General features: G+C 38.4%; 13 protein-coding genes across 13 annotated transcripts; 3 read left to right on the top strand and 10 right to left on the bottom strand.

The window, feature by feature from the left end:
• Nucleotides 1-205: 205 nt before the first annotated feature.
• On the bottom strand, nt 206-1,141 carry SOMG_01141 (mitochondrial carrier, inorganic phosphate/copper; the record flags this gene model as incomplete). The annotated part of the gene is made up of 1 exon (XM_056179934.1): nt 206-1,141. The coding sequence occupies one exon, from the start codon at nt 1,139-1,141 to the stop codon at nt 206-208; it is 936 nt and encodes a 311-aa protein (XP_056036653.1).
• Nucleotides 1,142-1,935: 794 nt separating this feature from the next.
• On the bottom strand, nt 1,936-4,462 carry top1 (DNA topoisomerase I; the record flags this gene model as incomplete). Its single annotated transcript, XM_056179933.1, has 3 exons — nt 1,936-4,251; nt 4,299-4,399; nt 4,450-4,462. 3 exons carry the CDS (start codon nt 4,460-4,462, stop codon nt 1,936-1,938), a joined length of 2,430 nt encoding a protein of 809 aa, XP_056036654.1.
• A 343-nt stretch (nt 4,463-4,805) lies between these two features.
• Nucleotides 4,806-6,731, bottom strand: vps33 (HOPS/CORVET complex subunit, vacuolar sorting protein Vps33; the record flags this gene model as incomplete). Its single annotated transcript, XM_056179932.1, has 4 exons — nt 4,806-5,578; nt 5,635-5,907; nt 5,951-6,629; nt 6,675-6,731. 4 exons carry the CDS (start codon nt 6,729-6,731, stop codon nt 4,806-4,808), a joined length of 1,782 nt encoding a protein of 593 aa, XP_056035360.1.
• A 542-nt stretch (nt 6,732-7,273) lies between these two features.
• On the top strand, nt 7,274-8,616 carry SOMG_01138 (WD40/YVTN repeat-like protein; the record flags this gene model as incomplete). The annotated part of the gene is made up of 2 exons (XM_056179931.1): nt 7,274-7,310; nt 7,361-8,616. The coding sequence occupies 2 exons, from the start codon at nt 7,274-7,276 to the stop codon at nt 8,614-8,616; spliced, it is 1,293 nt and encodes a 430-aa protein (XP_056035359.1).
• A 256-nt stretch (nt 8,617-8,872) lies between these two features.
• san1 (sir antagonist, ubiquitin-protein ligase E3) lies at nt 8,873-11,026 on the bottom strand (the record flags this gene model as incomplete). Its single annotated transcript, XM_056179930.1, has 1 exon — nt 8,873-11,026. The coding sequence occupies one exon, from the start codon at nt 11,024-11,026 to the stop codon at nt 8,873-8,875; it is 2,154 nt and encodes a 717-aa protein (XP_056035354.1).
• Nucleotides 11,027-11,995: 969 nt separating this feature from the next.
• On the bottom strand, nt 11,996-12,665 carry tvp23 (Golgi transport protein Tvp23; the record flags this gene model as incomplete). Its single annotated transcript, XM_056179929.1, has 2 exons — nt 11,996-12,431; nt 12,499-12,665. The coding sequence occupies 2 exons, from the start codon at nt 12,663-12,665 to the stop codon at nt 11,996-11,998; spliced, it is 603 nt and encodes a 200-aa protein (XP_056035353.1).
• A 445-nt stretch (nt 12,666-13,110) lies between these two features.
• Nucleotides 13,111-13,952, bottom strand: nus1 (di-trans,poly-cis-decaprenylcistransferase Nus1; the record flags this gene model as incomplete). Its single annotated transcript, XM_056179928.1, has 2 exons — nt 13,111-13,577; nt 13,643-13,952. 2 exons carry the CDS (start codon nt 13,950-13,952, stop codon nt 13,111-13,113), a joined length of 777 nt encoding a protein of 258 aa, XP_056035356.1.
• Nucleotides 13,953-14,462: 510 nt separating this feature from the next.
• hpz1 (zf-PARP type zinc finger protein, G1-S transition regulator Hpz1) lies at nt 14,463-15,543 on the bottom strand (the record flags this gene model as incomplete). The annotated part of the gene is made up of 4 exons (XM_056179927.1): nt 14,463-14,514; nt 14,580-15,191; nt 15,324-15,372; nt 15,513-15,543. The coding sequence occupies 4 exons, from the start codon at nt 15,541-15,543 to the stop codon at nt 14,463-14,465; spliced, it is 744 nt and encodes a 247-aa protein (XP_056035355.1).
• A 465-nt stretch (nt 15,544-16,008) lies between these two features.
• On the bottom strand, nt 16,009-16,282 carry SOMG_01133 (Schizosaccharomyces specific protein; the record flags this gene model as incomplete). Its single annotated transcript, XM_056179926.1, has 2 exons — nt 16,009-16,135; nt 16,188-16,282. The coding sequence occupies 2 exons, from the start codon at nt 16,280-16,282 to the stop codon at nt 16,009-16,011; spliced, it is 222 nt and encodes a 73-aa protein (XP_056035350.1).
• Nucleotides 16,283-17,125: 843 nt separating this feature from the next.
• Nucleotides 17,126-18,101, bottom strand: sec22 (SNARE Sec22; the record flags this gene model as incomplete). Its single annotated transcript, XM_056179925.1, has 4 exons — nt 17,126-17,430; nt 17,495-17,658; nt 17,727-17,871; nt 18,068-18,101. 4 exons carry the CDS (start codon nt 18,099-18,101, stop codon nt 17,126-17,128), a joined length of 648 nt encoding a protein of 215 aa, XP_056035349.1.
• A 313-nt stretch (nt 18,102-18,414) lies between these two features.
• Nucleotides 18,415-19,228, top strand: plp2 (phosducin family protein Plp2; the record flags this gene model as incomplete). The annotated part of the gene is made up of 3 exons (XM_056179924.1): nt 18,415-18,440; nt 18,484-18,810; nt 18,877-19,228. The coding sequence occupies 3 exons, from the start codon at nt 18,415-18,417 to the stop codon at nt 19,226-19,228; spliced, it is 705 nt and encodes a 234-aa protein (XP_056035352.1).
• A 391-nt stretch (nt 19,229-19,619) lies between these two features.
• On the top strand, nt 19,620-20,452 carry bmc1 (Bin3 family, 7SK RNA methyltransferase Bmc1; the record flags this gene model as incomplete). The annotated part of the gene is made up of 2 exons (XM_056179923.1): nt 19,620-20,225; nt 20,270-20,452. The coding sequence occupies 2 exons, from the start codon at nt 19,620-19,622 to the stop codon at nt 20,450-20,452; spliced, it is 789 nt and encodes a 262-aa protein (XP_056035351.1).
• A 136-nt stretch (nt 20,453-20,588) lies between these two features.
• iss9 (SAC3/GANP/THP3 family protein, LENG8-like protein) lies at nt 20,589-21,853 on the bottom strand (the record flags this gene model as incomplete). The annotated part of the gene is made up of 3 exons (XM_056179922.1): nt 20,589-20,998; nt 21,042-21,171; nt 21,212-21,853. The coding sequence occupies 3 exons, from the start codon at nt 21,851-21,853 to the stop codon at nt 20,589-20,591; spliced, it is 1,182 nt and encodes a 393-aa protein (XP_056037139.1).
• Nucleotides 21,854-22,104: the final 251 nt, after the last annotated feature.

The raw sequence follows: 22,104 nt of genomic DNA, 5'->3' as shown, positions 1-22,104 counted from the left end.
TCCTACTTGACTAGACAGACGTCTTCAATTTTCAAACTAGCAAGAAAGTAAAAGCTTTTATTTTGAATATACGGCTTTGAAAGATAATGTTGCTGGTTAGCTAAAATAGTAAACTATTGAAACCTATTTACTAAAAGTGGGGAGGAAAAACAGAAAAAAGCACGAGCTATTCAATTGCTTATAAACGATGAGAACAAGATCAAATTTAAGCACCAGTAGCAGGGAAACCACAAGCAATCTTGAAGGAGTCATAGATGAGCCATTGAGCACCAGTCAAAGTACCAATCATGACAATACGCATACCGAGACCGTTCCACAAACCACCGAATCCAATGTTCTTGTAGATACGAGAAGTAGCAGCACCAACACCTTCACCAGCTTGCTTGGAAGAGTTAAGCTTAGAAACCATGGTATCAGCGGGATGGCTAATGATAGCGCAGAGAACACCAGCCATATAACCACCAGCAAAAGAAATACCGATCTTTTCACTCTTGCTGTATTGGTTCTTGGGCTTACCAATGTAACTGTACAAACTTTCAACAATCTTTTCAAAAGAAGCAAACTTCATCATAGTGTAGGGAATTTGACGGAACCACAAAGGAGTAAGACCACGGTAGAGAGTACCGAAACCTTCAGAAGCAACAACCTTAGACCAAGCCTCACGAGTAGTGTTGGCGAAACGGGGAGTAGTAGTTTGGACACGAACCTTGAGAGCTTCCATAGGGCACAACATAACATCAGCCAACAATTCAGCAGAAGCAGAGGCAGCCAAGTAGACACCGGTACGGTAATTGTGAGCGTTTTCGGAACCAACAACCTTAGAGTATTGCTGCTTGAAAATTTCGTAGAAACCATACTTACCCAATCCTTGAAGAGAGTAACCGAGGAAAGTGGGGACACCACCGGTGAAGAGACCACGAATACCTTCCTTACCGAATAAGGAACGTAAACCAGCCATGTTGCTAGGGTAAACGTTGGGGTTCACTTGTCTACGGCACTTCACAACATCCAAGGGAGTAATGGCTGTGTGGGTAATACCGCATGCCAAAAGACCACCCAAAGAACAGAGACCATAGTACTGGGGAGAGTAGAGTTGAAGACCCTTGTTTTCGGGAATTATAGGGGCGGCAGCGTTCGACATTGTTCAATTAAGGAATATAAAGAAGTAAATAGGAACAAGGTATTATTTACGAAAGAATGTAGATTCTGTAAGGTTTCAAAAACGACACAAGAAAATCGTTTTTAAACAATAATTTATGTTTACTTTTAAAGGAATGGGTTTTAAATCACTAGGAGACTGAAAGTAAGATAATTTCCAACTTGCTCCAAAGAGGGGGGTGGTTTGTAGAAGGTAGAAGTACAATACCTGTGAAAGGAAGAAATCTTCCCGCGCGCTACGGGCTTGACTGTTTCATTTAGCGTCTTCCGTTGGCTCGCTCCGGTACGCTCTATCGGACTTTAAATCGAGGTTAGCATGCTTTTGTCTCATATCTTGGGCTTCACTATATTAAAGTAATTCAAAAGAATAATTCTTACATTTAAAGAAGCGTTTTTGGCTGTAGCTGCAAGAGAGGCGTAAGTAAAAAAAAAAAAAAAAAAAAAATGAATTGTTTCGTGTTATCTTTATCTTGTTTCAATGCTTAAAGTCCACAAAAAAAGACCAAATTGAATGTACGCTGGGCCATTTTCCATATTTTATTCCTACAGCGATTTTCATCAATCTGTGTTCAGGTATCAAAAAAAAAGAAAAACATATAATTAATAGAATCTATAATTTATAACTTTATTTAAGAACATTCTTTTAACTTATAAACCCGAAAATCCTTTACTTCCAACAAATATTGTCGACAACTTTCCAATGAATCAAAGTAGCCGAGCTGTGACAACAACCAGAGGAAGGTTTTAGACCCTGCCCAAAACAAGTTTGATGAAGCATCACCATTCCCAATCTGCGGGTGTTTCAGAGGCCCAATTAAACTTGTCGCGGATCGTTTTACTGAACAATTTCTCTATAGGAACTTCTTCTCGCCTGCTAAATGAAAACGTAAGCCGTGGATCAATGTAGTTGATTTTACTAGTTGTTAAAGCCGTCGTCTTGTTTTCATCTTTGTCGATCATTTGAGTACGCATCACCTTGATTCGGTCGTTCAATTTTGACAAACGGCTTTCCAATCGTTCCAGCGTTGCTCGTCCAGGATGCACTTTCGTTGTTCTATACTCAGCATCCAATACCGCTTTTAACTGATCAGCTGCCGTTAATCGCTTTTCTAACTCATTGTCAGGAAGCTTGCCTTTCGGATCTTCGGCCATGATTTTTTCGTTGTCACGTTCAAATTTTTTCTTGATCTTTTCCTTTTCTAATTCATAAAGTAACTCGTGATGCCTTTTAACCCATTCATCATCTATACCTGCTTCTCCCTGCACCAGTTCCGGCATTTTTTTGGATAGTTTAGGTTCTAAACTTAACATCATTCTATGTAAACGAAGTCTTTGATATTGTAAAGCTTTAATACGTTCCTCGTACCGTTCCATTTGAACGTCGTGATTCTTTGTAACAGACCGCTGATGGTTACATAAAATTGCTACCGTTCTGTTGGCACGGTTATAGAACAAGACCTTATCCGCAAGGGATAAGCTCTTTGGCATTTTCTTTAGTTCTTCGTTCATCGTATGAGATGCGTTATATGTACGGAATACCTTGGCCGACAGTCCATCCATTAGACTAGTAAGGTACTTGTTCAAGGTGTTGGTGGTCAGACGATCGAATATCAAATCTCCTTCTTTCTTTGGAGAACGTTTAAAGATTCTCAAATTCTTAAACACTTGAGGGTCTACCTCAACTTCGTTATAATACCGGATTGAATCTTTACCTAAAAAGTCAAAAATGACAATGTTCGGGGGTTTAAGACTAACATGCTCATAACGCAATGAACAACAACCGACAGTATCTGCTTCATCTTCACCTTTTTCGTTACCGGCACGAAGGGCAAAAACATCAATCAAATACATGGCCGTTCCTCGCTGGCGCTCCACTGTCAAATCACTTTTGAGGTCTTTAGTGTAACCCTCACGGATATCATCAATATAATCTTTTAGTTTCCGAGATTTCTCGTATTTCTTCAAATCACTTTGTCCCTTTAAAGAGCTACCAGCCGCCAAGAATACGTATTTTACATTATTATTAACATTTTCATGCCAAGTAGCTAGCCAAGTAACTGTATTATCATGTCTTACTTCAGCCCAGTGATGCCCCGGTAAAGGCTTCGGAACAGGTGCTTCTTTTCCAATATTGATCGTAATTTGCTCTGGAAAAACACGTCGCTTTAGTGAGCCCGTTTTAGGATGATTGCCTCGGCCACGGAAAAGTCCAGGAGGCTCAATGCGGAAATTACCAACACGCTCCTTACGACCGTCCAGTGTACACCACTTATAGCTTTCTTCTTCCTCATCTTTCTTCTTCTTGATTTCCTTCTTTTGCTCCTTTGACATATTTCGTTTTTCGTCTCTTTTTCGCTCAAAATAGTGGAACATCTGGGAAAAATCACACTTTGAAAATTCCTTAATATTATGTTTAAAATTACATTCCTTGCAGACTGCTAGAAAATCGCGAAAAAAGTTTTTTTGGAAGGTTGGATTTTTTGCATGATCTGTTTCTACCATTGCACCAAAAAATCCTGCAACTTCCTCTGCTTCCAAAGGAAGATCAACCGGCTTTCCATCATAGTAAAGTTTAACGTCTTTGGGCAGAGGTTCATATTGAGGAGCGAATAAGACACCACTGTGCTCTAGGGTTGACCATTTTTGGGTACCATCAATATTTCCTTGCTCCCACCATTTAAAGTCTTCTTCTTCTTCTTCTTCATCATCATCATTGGGAGAACGATTACGAGAAGTAATCGTACTGGATTTAGGCGATGGAGATGGAGGACCACTTTTTAACGGAGTTAAGTCTCGATCATCCATTTCTTCTTTCTTTACAGGGGTACCATTGACTTTCTTTGATTCCTTAGATTTTCCTCTGGCTGTTCTTGGCTTGGCTTTGGTATTCAATGGTAGGTCATCCTCATCCTCCTCCTTAACCGGTTCAGCTTTTTTGCGAGTCCCTTTTTTTGTTTCATTGTTATTTTTGGTACGTTTCGTAGGGCGTTTGTTTTTTTTCTCTACAGGAGCGCGTTTACTTCCTATAGGAACATCGTCCTCATCGTCATCACTTTCAGTTTTCACAGATTTAGCTTCACTCAAAGGAAGTTCCTGTAAAAACAATGGTTAAATTAAAGCAGACAAAACTTCACACGTACATCAAAACTTTCGTTTTCATCGTCTGACTCTTTAAGATTTATTTGTCGGCCAGTATTTCGACCAGATCGCCTCCGAGCTGAAATAGAAATAGAATCCGAATCTTTTCAAATGTTATTACAAGTTTATAAATTTAATACCACGTATTCTTACCTGATGAAGACATTCTTCAATGTTCGTGTGTTGTGAAGGGATAGCTTATTATTATACGAAGTCGATGCTGGCATGGCAACCAAGAGATACATAATAGCAAAAACAATAGGTACAAACAAATACTGTTAGTAGGTAATTATTAAGTGAGCTATACAAGAATGGTTTATTTTCAACATTTAAATAGTTTGATCGTATGAACAAACTATTCAGTCGCTACTACCGAGAGGTTATAAATAGGCTTCCTAAACGTTGCCTTTCTTAAAGCATTATTTCATTCATTAATCTCAAATGTTCTTCTTTTTAATATGTATGTATATATATATATATATATATATATATAAATGTATTAATAGACATTACTCATCAATCAAAGTTTGGATAGACGGCATAAAGGACTGTACTATTTTACCACCAGTGATCATACCTGTAGTCATAAATGTAAATTCGAATTTGCCAAGTTTATCAGCCAACAAACGAAACGCTGAAAGCTCAGTAAATGTACAGCCCCCTAAGAAGAAAATAAGGATTTTCCTCTTTTTATCTGTTCCTCTAGTAAACGTTCGGGAAAAGTTTCTATCTTGCTGCTTGAACCATTTGTCTACGTATTCCCCAGGGAAACTGTTTAGCCGTGCAAGCTTCTCAGGATTGTCTCTGTTTTGCAGAATATCATAAGACATATGCACAGACAAGGGCCCGTATCCACTGTAGGTATAAGAAATGTCTGAAGGATGCTGTTCATTGACTTCCTCATTAATCAATGGATAGTTGTTGAGCCAAGTAGTATATGAGAATGACCTCTGTAAAGAGATATTACTTGAAGGCCGAACTCGTAACAATCCAGCGTCAATCAAACATTGAAAGGTCAATAAATTTTTATAGCCATAAGTCTGTACAATCTCTTTTCGATAAAAATCGATGTCTTTCTGCTTTAACCCTGTTGAGACGATGCTGGCTAAACAGAGTATACGGAACACTTCTTCAACAGGTACATCCGTATATATCAGTTGATCCAGCAAAGGAAACTGACTAGAAGGGTCAGCACCAGACACAAGTGATTGCTGTATTTGCAAAATCTTTTGAAAGGTACTACTTTTAGCATGTTGCATCATTAGTTCAGCAAGTCCAGTGTCTATCCATTAGTTTATTATCACAAAAATCATTTCAAAGCTTCGAATGTGTACATACGTATATTTAATGAAGTGTGTTCCGACTGTAAAGAACCCAATTTCGAAACGAAATCGCGTATTTGATTCACCGTTTTAGCTTGACGGCGACCATCATAGTCGCTCGAAAGTTTCCGAGCAATTTTTCCCAAATAGGAGCCAATGCAATTGAAATTCGCGTCTTTAACATCCTTACTAATGGTACTGTATGACGAACTTAGGGAAAACTTTTTGTGCGATCCGGAAGACAAATTCTCATTTCGGTTTACCAAGTTCGGAGGCAGTTTAACATTCACTATGAGTTTTGTTAGTCGATTTCGACAAAGAAAATAACTCACTCTGTTCAATTCCTAGTATTTCATCTAAAAGACCAAGATACGTTAACTGAGTGAGAAATGGAGTCACCCAGTCCATTGTGCGATCCATAATCAAGACACTGTCATAAGAAGTAGAAACTTCATACTCATCTTTTCTCGCGTTATTGATAGCTTCTTCTTGGTACCATTTATCCCAAATCTCAACAAGTTTAGCAGAATTGGGACCACGACCAGATGCCCGTGGAAACCGACCGTTTTGGGATTCAAAGTTGACCAGAGCACTAACAGAATGCTTAAGTAAATTATCCTCTTTAACACCAGGACTTAATTCTAAAGAAAAAAGGTCCTCATCCAACGGTACCACATGCAGCGACCATTCCATAATCACCAGTTCGCCGAAAACACCCTCTTCTTGCAGCACCGTCTCAAATAAAACATTTGTACAAGGTAGTAAAATTACGGTGTTTTCAGTCTGGTTCATATTCTGCTGATGCTGTCGAACATGAGCAGAAACTAATTTAGCATTCGCATAAGTGGGTCGACATAAATATATGATTTTTTGGTCTAATTCTTGAGGAATATTACTATCGAACCAAAAAACTTGAGGAATTCCATGCTCTTGAAGGGTATTAGTCGTAATAATTTGCCCTAGAATACCAGATAGCTCTCGCTCTAGTAACAGGCTTTTCTTTCCCGCAATCTATAATTATGTAAGCCAGTAAATCCAAAGTTAAAAGCAACTTACAGAGTCTATAAGATCTAATAAATAAAACCTGGCGGATTCTTTAACGTCCTTGCTCATTGAATCATCAAGTTAGCCCAAGTGGTAAAAGTAAGGAACGCTGTTCAGCCAAAAATTGAAAACAACTGAATGCGTCCAACTTTAACTCGATCGAATTGAGATTTTTTTGATCCTTTAAGCTTTTGATTTTTCCTATGATGTCTGAGTGCTACTGCTTTTAACAAAATCTGGTTCATCAGCGCAACAAACTCAATTCGTATGACTTAAGGAGTTTGAGAGACAAGGTTGTATTTAAAAAAAAAAAAAAAAAAATAAAAAACAAAAAAAAATTTGTTTCTTACGAATATAAGGACGAGCTTTAAAGCGTGTCAAACCAAGCATGTACTTTCAGCTATTATGCCATAGCACTATAATGTCAATATTCAATTGAAGAGTTATATATATATTATATTATAAGATTCTATTTTGATTAATAAAAATGAAAATGATGGTTTCTACCTCTCATGGTCATATGCACTTTTTCGTCTCCTTGTGTACCACTAGCACCAATTTTTTGAAGAATCTTTGATAGCAGGATTATTGTTAATATATCCTAATTCTGAATGACAAATGGGGATTTCCATGGGCAATACTTAATCCGTAAGTACTTACAGAGTTCTATAGACTTTGTTTTAACATAAATGGGTTAGCTGAAAGTGGAGCGGCTATACAGGATTATCTTGATGACTTTCTGTATACATCTTGGTACACAGGAAATCGAAAGCTCGTTGAGCTCGACAGCTTTGGATTTCCTACTGAAGCCAACTTTACCGTGAGCGCTGATCCATTGATCGGGTCTACAGTTCCTCAGCGTGTTGATTTTCAGGGAATCCCTTGGGGAAATAAAGCCATTGGACCTAGGGAATATTTTCGTCTCTATAGACTACATACGTACAGTTTGGCTTGCAATCATTCTGACTGGTCTCCGGATGAATTGTCTCTAGATGATGTTCGAATTTCTCCACATGATCCCTTTTTTGAGTTTCATACTTTCTATAAGACTGCTGCGTGCGTGAAGAACCATTTTCATCTATGCAAAAGTCTTGCTTTCTTTGACGAATTCTCTCTTCTTTATGTTAGCGAGTCTGGTATCCAAGGACATAATTTACTGACTAAAGAAGTAACCGATGTGTTTGACCTTCGCAGTAGAATCTTACAGAAAAATTCCATTTGCTGTCTGTCAGCTTCTCAACAACTAGGATGCTTTGGCACTTTATACGGACAGTATGGTATTTTTAATCCAAAAACCCAAACTTGCAGCATTCGAAAGATGCACGATGAGTCTGTAAATTATATTGAATTGTTAAATTACAGAGATTCGGTAGTCCTTGGGTGTAATGACGGATCGGTGGCTTTGGAAAATATAGAAAAACCTGATAATCAAATAATTTTCCGTGGCACAGATGCTGTCAACAGTACACATCCTTCTCCTGATTTGTCACAATTATTAATATGTTCAGATTCAAAGAATGTGCCAATTTTCGATTGGAGATCAAATCGAATAATCAATGAAATTTCTCACTCTGATTCTGTCCTTACGGGAGCATGGCATCCGAACGGACATATTCTTGCTACAGGAGGCCAGGACACCACCTTAAAGGTTTGGGATTCAAGGTTTTTAAAGTATCCAATCCGCACATTAGGAAGCCAAATGAGTGCTGTTACTAACGTAGTATTCTCTTCAACGGGTGAGAGTCTTGCTGCGGTTGAGCAAGCAGATTTCGTTCAGATCTATAACACTAAGACGTTCAGTGATTGCCAGATTATAGATTTTTTCGGTGAAATTTCTGGCGCGAGCTTCTCTCCTTCTGGAGACACTTTCGTCGTTGGCTTAGATGATCCGATGCTTGGTGGGCTTATGGAATTTCGAAAAGCTATTCCCAGTCATCTTACTTGTTTTTTCTGATAAGCTTTTGCTCTCCGTATACTTATTGACTAGAATTGTAAACATTTAATTTTTGCATTGTTTGTTTTTATGATAATGGAAGTCTCGTTTAATTCATTAATACCAATTTAATCACTAACCCTGTAAATTATATTTAGAAAGAAAAACCGAACATAATAACATTAACATTAATCTAATCCAAACCCTTATTCTTCAGAAAGCCATCTCATACATCAAAAATACATAATTTATACAAAAATCAGACATATAAGTCGCTTTATTTTTCATTCTGCTGGCGACATTTTGGACATTGCTCGTCAACCTCATCCATTTGTCCATTCTCCGGCGAATCACGGTAACAAGATTCATGTACATGATGACCACATTCAAAATGTAGAAATCTATCGTTTGGATTACAGCTACCTTGATCTTCATATTGACAATGGAGTTTAGTAGATGATGGACGACTGTAAGGATGGTGGCGAACGCTCCTGCGTGCGACAGGAGCTGCCATACGAGGAGTACTAGCTCCTGATGGGACTCTGCTCGTTTCTCCGTCACTAGTAACTGCTTCCGACGGAGTAGAAACGGAGGCTCGACCAACCCTATTGTCTTCGTCGACAACACCAGCTGGTTCAACTGAAGGAATCTCAGATTGCGATGGAGAAGCATTAGTGACGGTAATGTTGGAATTATGTTGACTGCGGGAAGCTTCCGCATCGCTAGTGGTCTGCTCCTGCTGAGGTTGTTCGGTCGTTTGACGTACACGATTTTCAAACTCTTCTTGGAATCTTCGGACAATGCGCTGACCCATTTCACTAAGGTGTCTCAAGCCAGCGGGAAGAGCCGAAGATAAACTAGTACGATTCTCATTGTTTTCCACAGAAGTATCTCTGCCACTTTCGGTTACGTTGCGATCTTCATTCGATTCAACATTACTGGATTCAGTTTCCCCAGCGTTTGTTGGAGTAGCAACAGTGCCATCAGCGTTTGGTGGACGGAAGAAATAGATATGAATCATAGGATTCGCAGTACGAGATCCTTCAGGTCTTGCGCGATCTTCTTCAGAAGGTTCTACGGTAGTAGTACGTTGTTCTTGTTCATTCATATTCTCCGCATTTCCCTCACTGCCAACCACGGGTTGTCCTTCCGCGCTCTGAGGTTGCTGAGCACGGTTTTGAAGATTTAACAATCCATTGGGACGAAGCAAGCTTTCCAAGACAGTAGGCAAATCCCCAAGAGAAGGTAGCCCGTGGAAAGTAATAAATTGACTTGATGGCTGACCAGGAGCACCCGCCGACTCGGGTGTTTGAGCAGCATTTGGTTGAGCAGGCGGAGCAAAATTAGAAGGAGTGAAGGGAGGAAAGTTCATAATATTTGGAGGCTGAACTAGGGTTGATGGTTCAATAGGCCGAGCAGCACCGACTTCTGTGTTTTGATGCTCTGCCGGCTGAGCACTTTGAGGTTCTGCACTGGAGGGAGAATCTGTTCGCATGGAGGGCAAGTTACGATCCAAAGGATTAGAAAGAAAAGAATTGAAGAGAGATGTCAAGGTAACAGGCGGGCGAGGAAGCGAAGATCCCGATGGAGCAGGCTCCGTCGACGGAGCGTTAGGATCGGAATCAACGGAATTTTGTTGTGCTGGTTGAGGTGTGGATGGAGAGTCAGACGCCGTCTCCGTTGGCTGAGGCGTACGATGGGGCGCAAGGACAAAACGTATACGATTGAAAGCGATACGAGGAGGAGTAGGGGTACCCTCGTTTGTCTCGTTTGCAGGGGTGGCTTCGGCGCCTTCTGGACGATGTTGTTGCGCGAGTGAAAGGAGAGGATTGGTGTTTTCAGCAGGAATTTGTTCGGCATTACTTTGCTCGGCATTCTCTCCTTGATTTGGGGGGCGCTGGTTGGAATGGGGAATGATAAATAGAATAGGCGGATGAGAAGAGCCGATCGTTTCATGTGGTACTTCCTTACGGCAAAGAGGGCAACTACAATGATCTTCAAGCCAAATTTTTAGACAATTTTTACCAAAAATATGACCACAAGGCATACGAGTAGCTCTGGTTTCTTCATCTACATTCATATCATCATAGCAAATGGGACAACTTTGATCAGGAAGTTGCTCAGAAGCAACATCCTCAAAAGAATCCCAAGCCTCTTTAAGAGCACGTTTCACAGGAGGCTGGAATGGGTTAATAAAGTTTTCATTTTCATTTCCATCAGCCCCTCCTCCACCTTGAGGAGCGATTATAAACATTGTACCGATTGAAAAAGCGAGTTGTTGCTCAGGATTTTCTGGATTACCAATCTGACCTTGGCCCGGTTGAGACGCAGTGTCTTGAGGCGGTGGTTGAGCGCCATTCATCTGACTTTCGTTTGCAGGTTCTTCTTCCCATGGAAGTGTGGAACGGTCTGTCGGGGTGTTGGAATCCATGATAAGCTATAGAACAAAAACAGACGGAGATGGAAAAAAGTTCAAAAAGAAAATAATAAAGACAGGTAAAGGAGATCGGATAATGAAGAAGACAAACTCAAAAGCAATGAGAGATGAGGAAAATGGAAATAAATAAAAAAGGGGATAAACGTATATGCAAATTCTGGTATCAAACAGGTATTGCCGTAGTTATGGGTATATATAATACACGTAAATGACAATCCAACTGAATGAATATATACCAAAAAAATGCTTGAAAACAATCTACCCAAGTCAATACTGACCAAGATGGATGTTCAAACTGAATTTCAAGAAATTAAACAGGCTTAAAACAAAAAAAGAAACCTAAATACTCTTAAATCCTCCATCGAAAGGGCACGCTGTGTATCAAAATTCCAAATAATCTGTCTCAACTAAACAGAATCAGTTTCAAGTAGTAAACTAAAACAGCAGCGCTTTAAATCCGTTAATATACAAGGCAAAAGACAAAAATGGATGGAGCCTTCTTGGTTATATAAAGTGTATGATAAATCCAAGTTTACGGAGAAAGGAGTTTTTGGTATTAAAAGCCGCCCAATGCTGCTCGTTAACTGGGATTATGAAGCGGAACACAGAATAGAATTTGTAAGAAAATTACGGAACGTTTACATGGTACATGTGACCATGATGGGTGGCAAGGTAACAAAGTGACTTTATAAGCTCGGGTGATCATACAGCAATATCATCTTATAGGTAGCAAGTATCGTTTTAATAAAATTTAATACGAAACATATGCATATAATTATAAAGAGAGATTCATAATATCCATTTACGGGAAAAAGGGAACCCATCCAGTAGGATTCGATGTGAGGATTGAAAAGGAACGGAAACTGAAAAGGAAAAGAAAGACATGTGAAAATGAAGTATCTTCTTTCATACAACGGAAGTATAGCATGGATTCCTCTTTAGCGTAAGCGCATTTACGGGAGTTTAGCCAAAAAATCGCTTTACAAAGACCCTTGAAAGGAATTGGGATACAAATCCAGAAGAATTCGATTCCACAAGTTCCGTAGCCCATCGTCTCTTAGCATCTTTGTCACATCGGCTGTACGCAGCGGTATTGACAGACGTTAGTGAAATGCCTATTGCTACAAGAGAAAGCCACAAAAATTGGAAGCGAACCAACGCTAGGATAGCCAATAGGCCCCAAACCGCCGGGTAAATATACAGTCCATACCAAAATACTTTTTGGTCTATGGTATTTCGTGGACGATTGGGGTCAGCCGACTCAAAAATCCATATACTTTCACCATCAACACCCGTTTCATTTCTCCATCTCAATCCGACAAGCAATCGACCCGAAACGTTTTTCACTGTCCAGAGATCCATTGCCAATAATGTAAATATTAAGATAAATAAAAGCATACTAAACACCAAACCCGGGTTAGCAAACAGCAACTCGCATCTTTCTACTTTCAAGTCTCACAACATACAAGCTAGATGTAAATAGCATTCCTAAAATATACGCAACAATGGCACTTGTTCGAAAGAATAAAAAGAAGAACAGAACCATTGGATGAGATGACATTCGAAACATTCTTGGTACTCGAAAAGCGTTCCTCTCTTCATCTGGAACGACTGGAGCATCTTGTGAATTCATTGTTATTAGCTCTAATTCTCTTCGTCCAAGGAGTAAGGACGGTAGTGAAAAGAGAGACTGTGTGCGAGCCTGCTGATGCGTCAACCTACTCCCCCAGTTGGTGTTCAAATAAGGAGCTGCAAAACGATACTTTAAAGTTATTGAAACTAGGCACTTTGTACGGTACTAAACAAACCAAATGAAGTTTTAATTTGCAATTCGTAAATACATTTCAACGGAAACTCGTTGTTACTATTCTTAAAGAAGGTTGAAATATAAACTAATAAAATCGTAGAAATCCATACTGTTTTCTCTTGTCAAATCCTAAAGCACTCTTTAAACACATGAGCAATGGAATCATAATCACACCGAAGTATGTACTTTATGAAGAAAAAAAGATAAAGTTTCGTAATAAAAGAGCGAATGGAAAATAGTTGTCATTAGTAAAGTTTAACTCTGTGTTCTCTCAATGACCAAGGCGCATCTCAGCAGTGGAGTATCTGGTGAGTGCTTTATAAAAACTCAAATAGCTGGGACTGGTAAAGACTGGGTCATGGAAAATTTCACACAAACGCAACTGCCAAGGAGGGAACCCTCGTAATTTGAGGTAGGGTGAGAAAATAATTAATAGGTCAGGCTCCGGAATAACGCTTTCAGTCAACTCTTTGTCAATCAACTCTTGGGTTACTTGTTCACTCGTTATTACTTTCTTGGTAGCCAAATCGGCTAGTCCACGGGTTAAGTCAATGATGGCATCTCTTCCGTCCTCCTCGGCAATTAAATGGACCTTCAAATCCTTGGGTACCTCTTGCTCTTTTTCATTATTTGAACAGGAGTTACGAACTTGTACAACGCATTTTTCACGGCCCACATAAAATGGAAGATGAGAGTAAATAGCTTTCTCCATAGCTTCAGGATATCGTTTCAGGAACCCTATAGGTTAGTATAATGTGAATTCGATCATGCTGAAAATAGAAATAAATAGTTTCAACTCGTACCCTTTCTTTCATAAATCGTAAGCTCGGGTATAGCAGAACAAATGCACCATGCGGCTAGTTCACATGTATCATGAATTAATCCTTCCAGCCCGGTGTTATCGTGACATTCCAATAAAACAGACAAATGTCTTGGTTTCTTGTTCAATTTAATTGTATCTCTGCGAATAAGGTCACGACTACAGTGGTGATGGTAGAGAAAATTCAACAAATAGTTGCTACCCCATGAAATCCAGTTCTGACTAGAAGCGTAAACGCTAAACGCCTTATGTATCAGCCAGTAGACTAAGAAATAAAGAATCCTACGGAACATCTTTTCTCTTAATTATCCTAGTCAATCGATATGAGCTTTTCTTAACACTTTAATTTAAAATCCTGCCGGATGAGATATTGCAGCAATTAAAATAAATAGTAAATGTTTGAAAATAGATTATAAAAATTAATTTCAACAGAAGTATAAGTTGTTATTGTGAAAGATCTTTGTTATGGTTAGGTTTGTATATGGTTGGTGCCTATAGACGGCCTGAGTAAACAGACACTTTAGTCCTACGGGTACAGGTAGCATGTTGAAAGAAACCTTCTCAGATTTCATTTTCAAAATAAATATAAAGCAATAAAGATATCAACTAGAAAATGAATATCGGTGTTTCCATGGTAAAGTCAATAAAAATGCTTTTGCTTTTATAATTCATAGAGAGGTCTGTTAATCATCATGAATTACAGAGATTTGATAACATTAATTGAAACTAAGTAGTTTTAGGTAGTATTTCAAGATAATTTCATGCTCAAAAAAAAAATTGTATTTATATCGTGTCCGAGTTCACTAGTCACTATCAGAATATTCTTCACCGCTTTCAGCGTACTTAACAGGCGCCCTGTTGCCATGTTAGTACAGTCAATTTTACTTTTTCTCCGCTTCACGACGTTACTTTCAGCATACCTAGTTGAGCGCTTTGGGCGTTCCGAGGCAATCGTTTTCTTAGGAGACTTTTCCTCTGAGTCACTACCATCTCGTTCATCTGCGCCATCCTCCTCAGCATCATCATCATCATTTTCTGGCAAGAGCTCATCTTCTTCTTCATCATCCTTCAATTCTTCCGCCTCTTCGTCGCTTACAACCTCAAGCTTTGGCTTTTTGGCATCTTTCTTTGATGACTTGGGTTCAGCTTTCTTAGAAGGAGTTTTCGTACTACGCTTTCGCTTTCCTTTGACTTCTTCCAGTGGTTCTTCTTCTTCTTCCGTGGTCAAATTTTCTTCTTTCGTATCTTCCTCTTCGTTCTCGTCATCTTCTGGTGCCATAGAACGTGAAGCTTCCACATCTTCATCATCCACATGGCCCTGTTTGAAAGCTCGTATAACTTTTTGCTGAACCTCCTCATCCTCTATTTCATCAAAACCATCAAGGTTGTCGACGATATTTCCTTCTAACTTAGTTTCTACATTTTGAATAACACGTTCAGTAACACAACCCCAGTGTCTCCACATCCAGCTTTGAAAGCGACCAGAATCAACGAACGAACCAAACCGAAGCTGTCCACGTTCGATCTTTGATCTTAAAATTCTGTTAGCGTATATTCTATTCAAAAATGATATCACAAGAAAGTTTTCAGTAAAGTTTCACTTGGATAAGAATCTTTAAGAGAAACAAAAAACAAACAAACAACTGTATAAAGAATGCCAATACCTTCCACAAAGGTTACTCTTGCAACCTGCTCTGCCAGTTTTGGCAATTTCTAAACGTCAGCATTTTTGAAATGAAGCCTTTTTGACAAAAATAAATAAATAAATAAAAATTAAATAAAATGGAATGGAATGTGGTAGCATAATTCAATGCGACCATCCCATTACTTGTCATCAAAGTGCAACTTCGTACCAACACGATAACCTCCACCGGCTTCAGCCATGGTAAAATGTATATAATAGAATTAAAAAAACTTGTGAAAATGAATGCTTTCTTTTTGGGGTTTAGGGACAACTGTCTACAAAATATAACTTCTGAATTTGTAAACAGGAAGGAAGTAGTGTCATCATAAGGCATAATAGTAGGAGCAGTCAAATATGCAGAAAAATCGAAATATTGAATAAATAGATAAATAAATAGATAAATAAATAAAAAGTAAATAAATTAGAGTGAAAGGCTTTCAAAATAAAGATAAATCTTTTGATTTGCTGTAAAATAAGTGAACGTGAATCACTTGCATACCCAAGGGAGAATCATGCCAAAAGAGCTTCAAAAGCAATGAATGAATAGCATCAAGAGTGAAATGATAAAAACTATGATCCTTACGAAATCTACAGCGCGCAGATTGCATTGTGAACCATCTTCTTTTCACCAATAGCCTCTATGCTTTTACAGAGGAATAAAAGCGTTATTCTTTTGTAGGAGAGGAAGAAGAAGAAGAGGGAGTCGTTTTCCCATAATGCTGTTCATAAGCAACAGACGAATTGCGAGGAGTTGCTTCTTGCACACGAACAATAGGAACTGATTTACAGGGTCTATTGTCATTAGTGAATTGAAAGTAATAACGAATTGAAGTATAAAACTTACATGGTTCTTCGTTTCAGCAGCCGATGAAAGAAGTGACTTATAGGGAAGCAACAACTTATGTCAGAATTTGGCAAACTATTCGGAGACGAAGACATGGTGCAATGTTTTCATATCTCAAGAAACACTTCGGTGAAGCAAATTAAATGTTCGTCGTCAACCGACGATGAATAATTCTGTTTTCGCTGACTGTTGTTGTTGTTTTGTGGATAGTATTTTAAGGAATATAACAATTGAGTCTCTTCTTTTATATTTATTCTTTTTTTTATTGTTTAGAAGAATTTGACGATTTCTTCAATTTAAGACGTCTGAATCTGGTAAAGTACAGTGGGCTGTTCAAATAAGGAATCACCCTATACTTCATAGAAGTTCTTTCACTGACAGCATTTTGAAATTAAATCAAGCTTTCTTTATATAAAAGAAGAAATGAAATGAATGAAATTCACTGTTTTAAAGAAGTATGTGTGCTATCAGTTTTCATACCCGATGGAACGTATTGAACAGAGCAGGTTGATTGTGTAGACTAAGTCCAATTTCTTGAAAGAATACAAGACTGCTAATCAATTTCGTTGGTAGCTTATTTTGCTTTGTATCCCATTGCTATGAAGAGTCCGGAAGTTTATATTAAAAGTCAAATTAGTGGCATTAAAATGAATAGAGATTGCTTGTTATTCTAACATCATCATTAAGCAAATCTAAAATATTACAAACATTTCTCTTCCTCTGAGAAAGACATGCATTCCCGAATATGATAATTTGTTTTTTTCCTGGGCGTATTGGAGTATGTGTGGATTCATTTAACATTCCTTTTCCAAACGAAGGAAGAGCCAACATCCTTCAATGTTGAAAGCGTCTTATCAAGGCCCTTCTTTTATAACCACCTTCTTCGTTTAAAAACCCCTTGACGAATCAAGGATTCGGGGAAAGCTCACCAGAATTCATCAAGTAAAAAAGCGCCAATAGATTAAGACGACGAACAAGAACACAACAATAGAAACAGGTCCATATTGCTTCCACAGAGCTTCCAAGTTGACACGACGAGCAGCCTTTTTGTATTTGGCGCTAGAAAACCTTAAATCAGAACTCAAGTCGCTCATTTTCTCTAAGGAATCACCTCGATAAAGTAGATCTTCAATATTTTTTGTCATAACTTTCGTAACATCCTTCAATTCTGTATTAAGCTTGTCCAAGTTGTCATTTGCACGAGGCGTATTGTAAACACGCTTGGATTTCTGCATAAAGATATCTGCACACACACCAAGTTAGTCTTTTTTTCCATTTCTTATCATCCACCACTAATTTCTGCTTACCAAATTGTACAAATGCAAAGGGACGCAAGCCTGGCTGCAAGGCCTCTTCGCCGTAGGTGCCCCAAAACTCAACCGCTAGTTCTTCCAAATATGAGAACGCAAGCTTTCGAGGGTACGAGCGGTCACAAATACAAAGGTACGAAATTCCATGGTCGATAATATAACTATTCCACGTTAATAACCAATCTTCTTCATATTTGCAGGAATTTTGCAGTTTACGATAGTTACATACTGAAATGAATAGTCGCCAGCTTCAATGGAGGCTTGTCTCTCAGATGATGGAGTTAGTCTTTTGAGGATTAATTTCGCCTGTTTTTTATGGCTTTCTAGTTTTCTTTCTGTCGATTCATCATCCACACTTGCGGCCAAAGGCAGACCTACAAAAGTATTAGATTCCAGATCAATATAAGTATAAATAAATGCTATCCAAAGCAATTGGAAAACAAATACAACATCAAAGTCTCCACCTCCAATGGCATTTCCTTTAGGGAAGTGTCAACAAAACCCAAGCTTACACTCCCGGGCTTCCAAACAGATTATTCCAAATGTTTTTACTCTCTTTCTTCTACTTACCATCCAGTCGGGTCACGCTTGTTGATTTTACCATCTTCTACAATAGCGTGTTTCTGGTATGAAGCAAAACCTGCCTTGCCTTGGTAGACCTTGGCGAGTGTAAAACAAGCAAGAAGGATGTGCCCACGCAGACCAAAATAACATGATTTACAGATTTCGTTATGTATCTTTAGGAGCTTTCTCGTTCTACGCACTGTCATTTAACAAAGTATTTTTTATGATCGTTAAATTATAGCTATATTCTACTCAAATCAACTGGCATATAGTCTAATAAAGGGAATATAATACAAGTGAAGAGCTTGAAAGGAAGCAGTAGCAAAGCTGGTTCAGCAAAAACAGCGTTATTCATGGATCCTAACGAGGATACCGAGTGGTAAGTCAAAAAGATTTTATTTGTTAGAAAATTAATGTATAAGGAACGACATTTTACGTTCGAAAGGGATCTTACCCGAAAAAGAACCCGATGTGGACGATGTGCTGGACGATGCATTGGTAGATGCCAAAGAGCTTGCACACGAAAATCGGTTAGAAAAGAAAACTTTAGACGAACTTGATGAGTTAGAAGATGAAGAGGATGATGAATTTTTGCAGATCTATCGAAACAAGCGGATTGAGGAATGGAAACAGAGAATGTCGAAAGCAAAATATGGCTCCGTTTACCCAATTTCTAAGCCTGAATACACCCAAGAAGTTACAGAAGATAGTAAAAATGTTTTCGTCGTTGTGCACATGTTTCAAGATTCGTAAGTGTTCCTGTTCTGCCTCTTGGTAAATTTTTGCGAATATGGTCTTGCTAACTTTGTAACCAGTATCCCTGCCTGTAAACTCTTGAACGGTATTCTTGAGCGTTTAGCTCCCATGTACCCACAAATTAAGTTTGTGAAAATTGCCGGCAAGCAAGCAGTCGAAAATTATCCCGACATCATGATGCCTACTTTGCTTGTGTATGGTCACGGTGATCTACAGCAGCAATTTTTGACTTTAACAACTTTGGGAGGTATGGGAACTACTGTTTACGATGTTGCTAAGGCATTGGTTCATGCTGGCGCGCTTAAGGAAGGTGAAATAGCTCCTCTTCGTGAATCTAGTTCTCTAAACTTTGAATCTGGTCGTCGTGACAATGAGGCTGATGAAGAGGAGGATTATGATGATTTTGATTAATTTAGATACAGAAAATTTTTAATGCTTTCTTTTTGCCTTGTAACTCATGCTTACACTCTATTTTGGTCCATGCTGGATTTACATAGAGATAATAGCAGCTTAACAAATTTCTTTATGTTTTACTTTTCGCCGTAGAAAACTGATATGTAATTAGCATAGTATGTAGATACAATAAACGATTTTCACCTTTTCTTGCTTCAGCTACCCATACTGCCTGGCATGAAGATACCCAGTGTACAGGTGCGTCGAAATATGCTACAAATCTGGTAAAAGGCTCATCCAAAAGTATAATAGAAAAACTTTACTTCTAACTAATTGTTTACAAGAATAATATTTGCACGCACTGTTACGTCGAATCTACTTTCAGAGTTTCCAGTCAAATATCTTTTTCATGTTTACCGAACGCTATGGGAACTATCAAAACTATTACTCTATGCGAGGCGATGGATCTGTACTAGATTCTCGAATCAAAGCTTTACCATATGATTTATTTGAAAACACGTCTGTTCTGGATGTCGGCTGTAATAATGGAACTATAACAACGCAGGTTGCGTCTTTATTTAACGTAAAGTATGCTTTAGGAATTGACATTGATTTAACGTTGATCAAGAAAGCAGAGAAGCATCTTGAATTTGTTGCTTCGAGGATCGGCCCTTCGAATGACCACTGTCCGATGATTTCAAGACACAATTTTTACCCAATATCCAGCATAAAAAAGTTTTCAAGGATCCAAAAAAAGTTTCAAGGATCCTTAAATGAACAAGGATTTCCTCACAACGTTCAGTTTCAAGCCGTGGATATCCAAAGATGGCAATCCAAAAAGCGCTTTCACACAATTCTAGCCCTCTCCATTACCAAGTGGATTCATTTAAATGGACTAGACGAAGGCTTGCTTGCATTTTTTAAAAATATGCATGCTGTTTTGGAAACAGACGGTGCACTTATAATAGAGCCTCAGTCATGGGATTCGTATCTTAAAGCAGCAAAAAAAAATTCCGTATGAAGCACATTTTGCAATAAAACATAACTAACAACCCTTAGATATTTGAGAGATCACTTCCTAAAATTCGTATACGGCCTGAAAATTTCCCTGAAATTTTAGAACAAAATGGATTTGATCTTCAGACTGTTGTAAGTTCGGAAGACACGAAACCAAAAAATTATGAACAGAAAGGTTTTTTAAAAAGAGATGTATTCGTATATAGGAAGAAAAGAAATCCTTAGTGGATTTGTATTGGCTTTTCAGGAGAATCATTTTGGGAAATTCTTAGCATCAAAATATGACCAAACTTGTATCGATTTTTTCTATTTATATCTAGTATTAATAACCGATCAAAAATGAAAAGCTATAAGACGGTATTTAGATTTGCCCTTTAATATCAACGACCGTATGTTTCTTCTTGATGGCATCGAATTTGTCGATGCTTTCTTTCATTAGTACACGTTCTGAATCATTCGGGTCGAACAAAGATTGGCAATCAATAAGAAAGTTTCTACATTCATCCATGTCTTCAAACGCCAAAGTATTGGCTATAAAATCAACAGGAACGGATGGGCGGTAAGCCTTTGAAATCATGTACATGGCGTTGACGCGTTCTCTTTCAACAAAAAGATCCATCAAGTATCCTCCCATATTGGGAGCAGATAAATATAACTGAAAGAACTTGTAATAATCAGCAGTAGCAATTGCTGACCTAACCTCTAAAGCATGCTGAACAGCAGGATCCTCTTTTTCTTCATCTGCCAAATTTGCCAAAAGACTGTTCATTTCTTCAAGTTGTTAGAAAGAAACGCAGTGAAATTAAGTACTTACCTGACCGGTTTTTTGTGTAAAGTATGTAAAGGATTCTATATGCTAAGAATTCTTTGACTTTTCCGGGGACGCCAAACCCATACAAATGAAACAATTGAGTCTGGCATTGATTGTATTCACCTACATCGCCCTAAACGATTGTTAGTATATAAAACATAATAGGGATGTACCTTTTCTAAAGCTATTCGGGCATGAATCTCATAAACCAACGCGGAAAAATCATTTTGTATTCTTTGAACAGTAAGATCTTGTCTAAGACTTTTAAATTGGTCGCAGATATACGCGTAGTTTTTTTCTTCTTTCCATTTCCTTTTCAGCAATTCTAGCGTTTGTTTCAGAATTGGAAGCGGTCGAATGGTATTGGGGTCAGGATCGGAAGTTAAACGGAGGTATCTTTTTTCCAAAGCAGTGGATCTTCCAACGATTGCTCCATCGTTAATGGACTTTTCGGGTTCCACTGGTGTGGAAGCAGTAGATGAGCGTTCATCAGCAAGAAACCTACGCTTCCTCTTCTCTTTTTTTGCTCGTTCTGTTTGATCGCCGGAGACTGAATTATTGCTTGGTTGATCTAGCTTACGTTTCTTGTCTTCCTGCATCTGATCCTGAATTGCAGTTAATTTTCGTAGAGCATCCAAATTCATAGTCGACCAATCTATATTCCATATATTTCCGTTTTCATATTGGCGAGAAATCAAAATTTTTACTTCGTCTTGCAAACCAACGTGGTTGTTTTCTTCAGCATCTTGAATACATTTACCTATAAACTCCTTCAACGAGTCAGGCCACGGATTACTTTCCGTATCCTTTTGCATGCTTAATAGATTCACGCATATAGTAATTCTCCCCTTTCTTAATTGGAAACTGGAAAACAGCAAAGGCGTGGAGGATATATGTAAGTAGCTTTGGTACAAGCTAAAAGTTTAAACGAGCAGATCAAAGACTTTGTAAGACAAAGATACCAAGTGGATTTCATTTACTAGCATCTAAATTAAAAAAGAAAATAATTGAACAGTGAAGACAATGGATTTCTTTCCTTTTACCATTGACATGACAAAATTTGTTT

The sequence above is a fragment of the Schizosaccharomyces osmophilus genome, chromosome 1, assembly GCF_027921745.1.
Source record: "Schizosaccharomyces osmophilus chromosome 1, complete sequence".
NCBI classification, from domain to species: Eukaryota; Fungi; Ascomycota; class Schizosaccharomycetes; order Schizosaccharomycetales; family Schizosaccharomycetaceae; genus Schizosaccharomyces; species Schizosaccharomyces osmophilus.
This window is presented reverse-complemented; position numbering and strand designations above follow the sequence as displayed.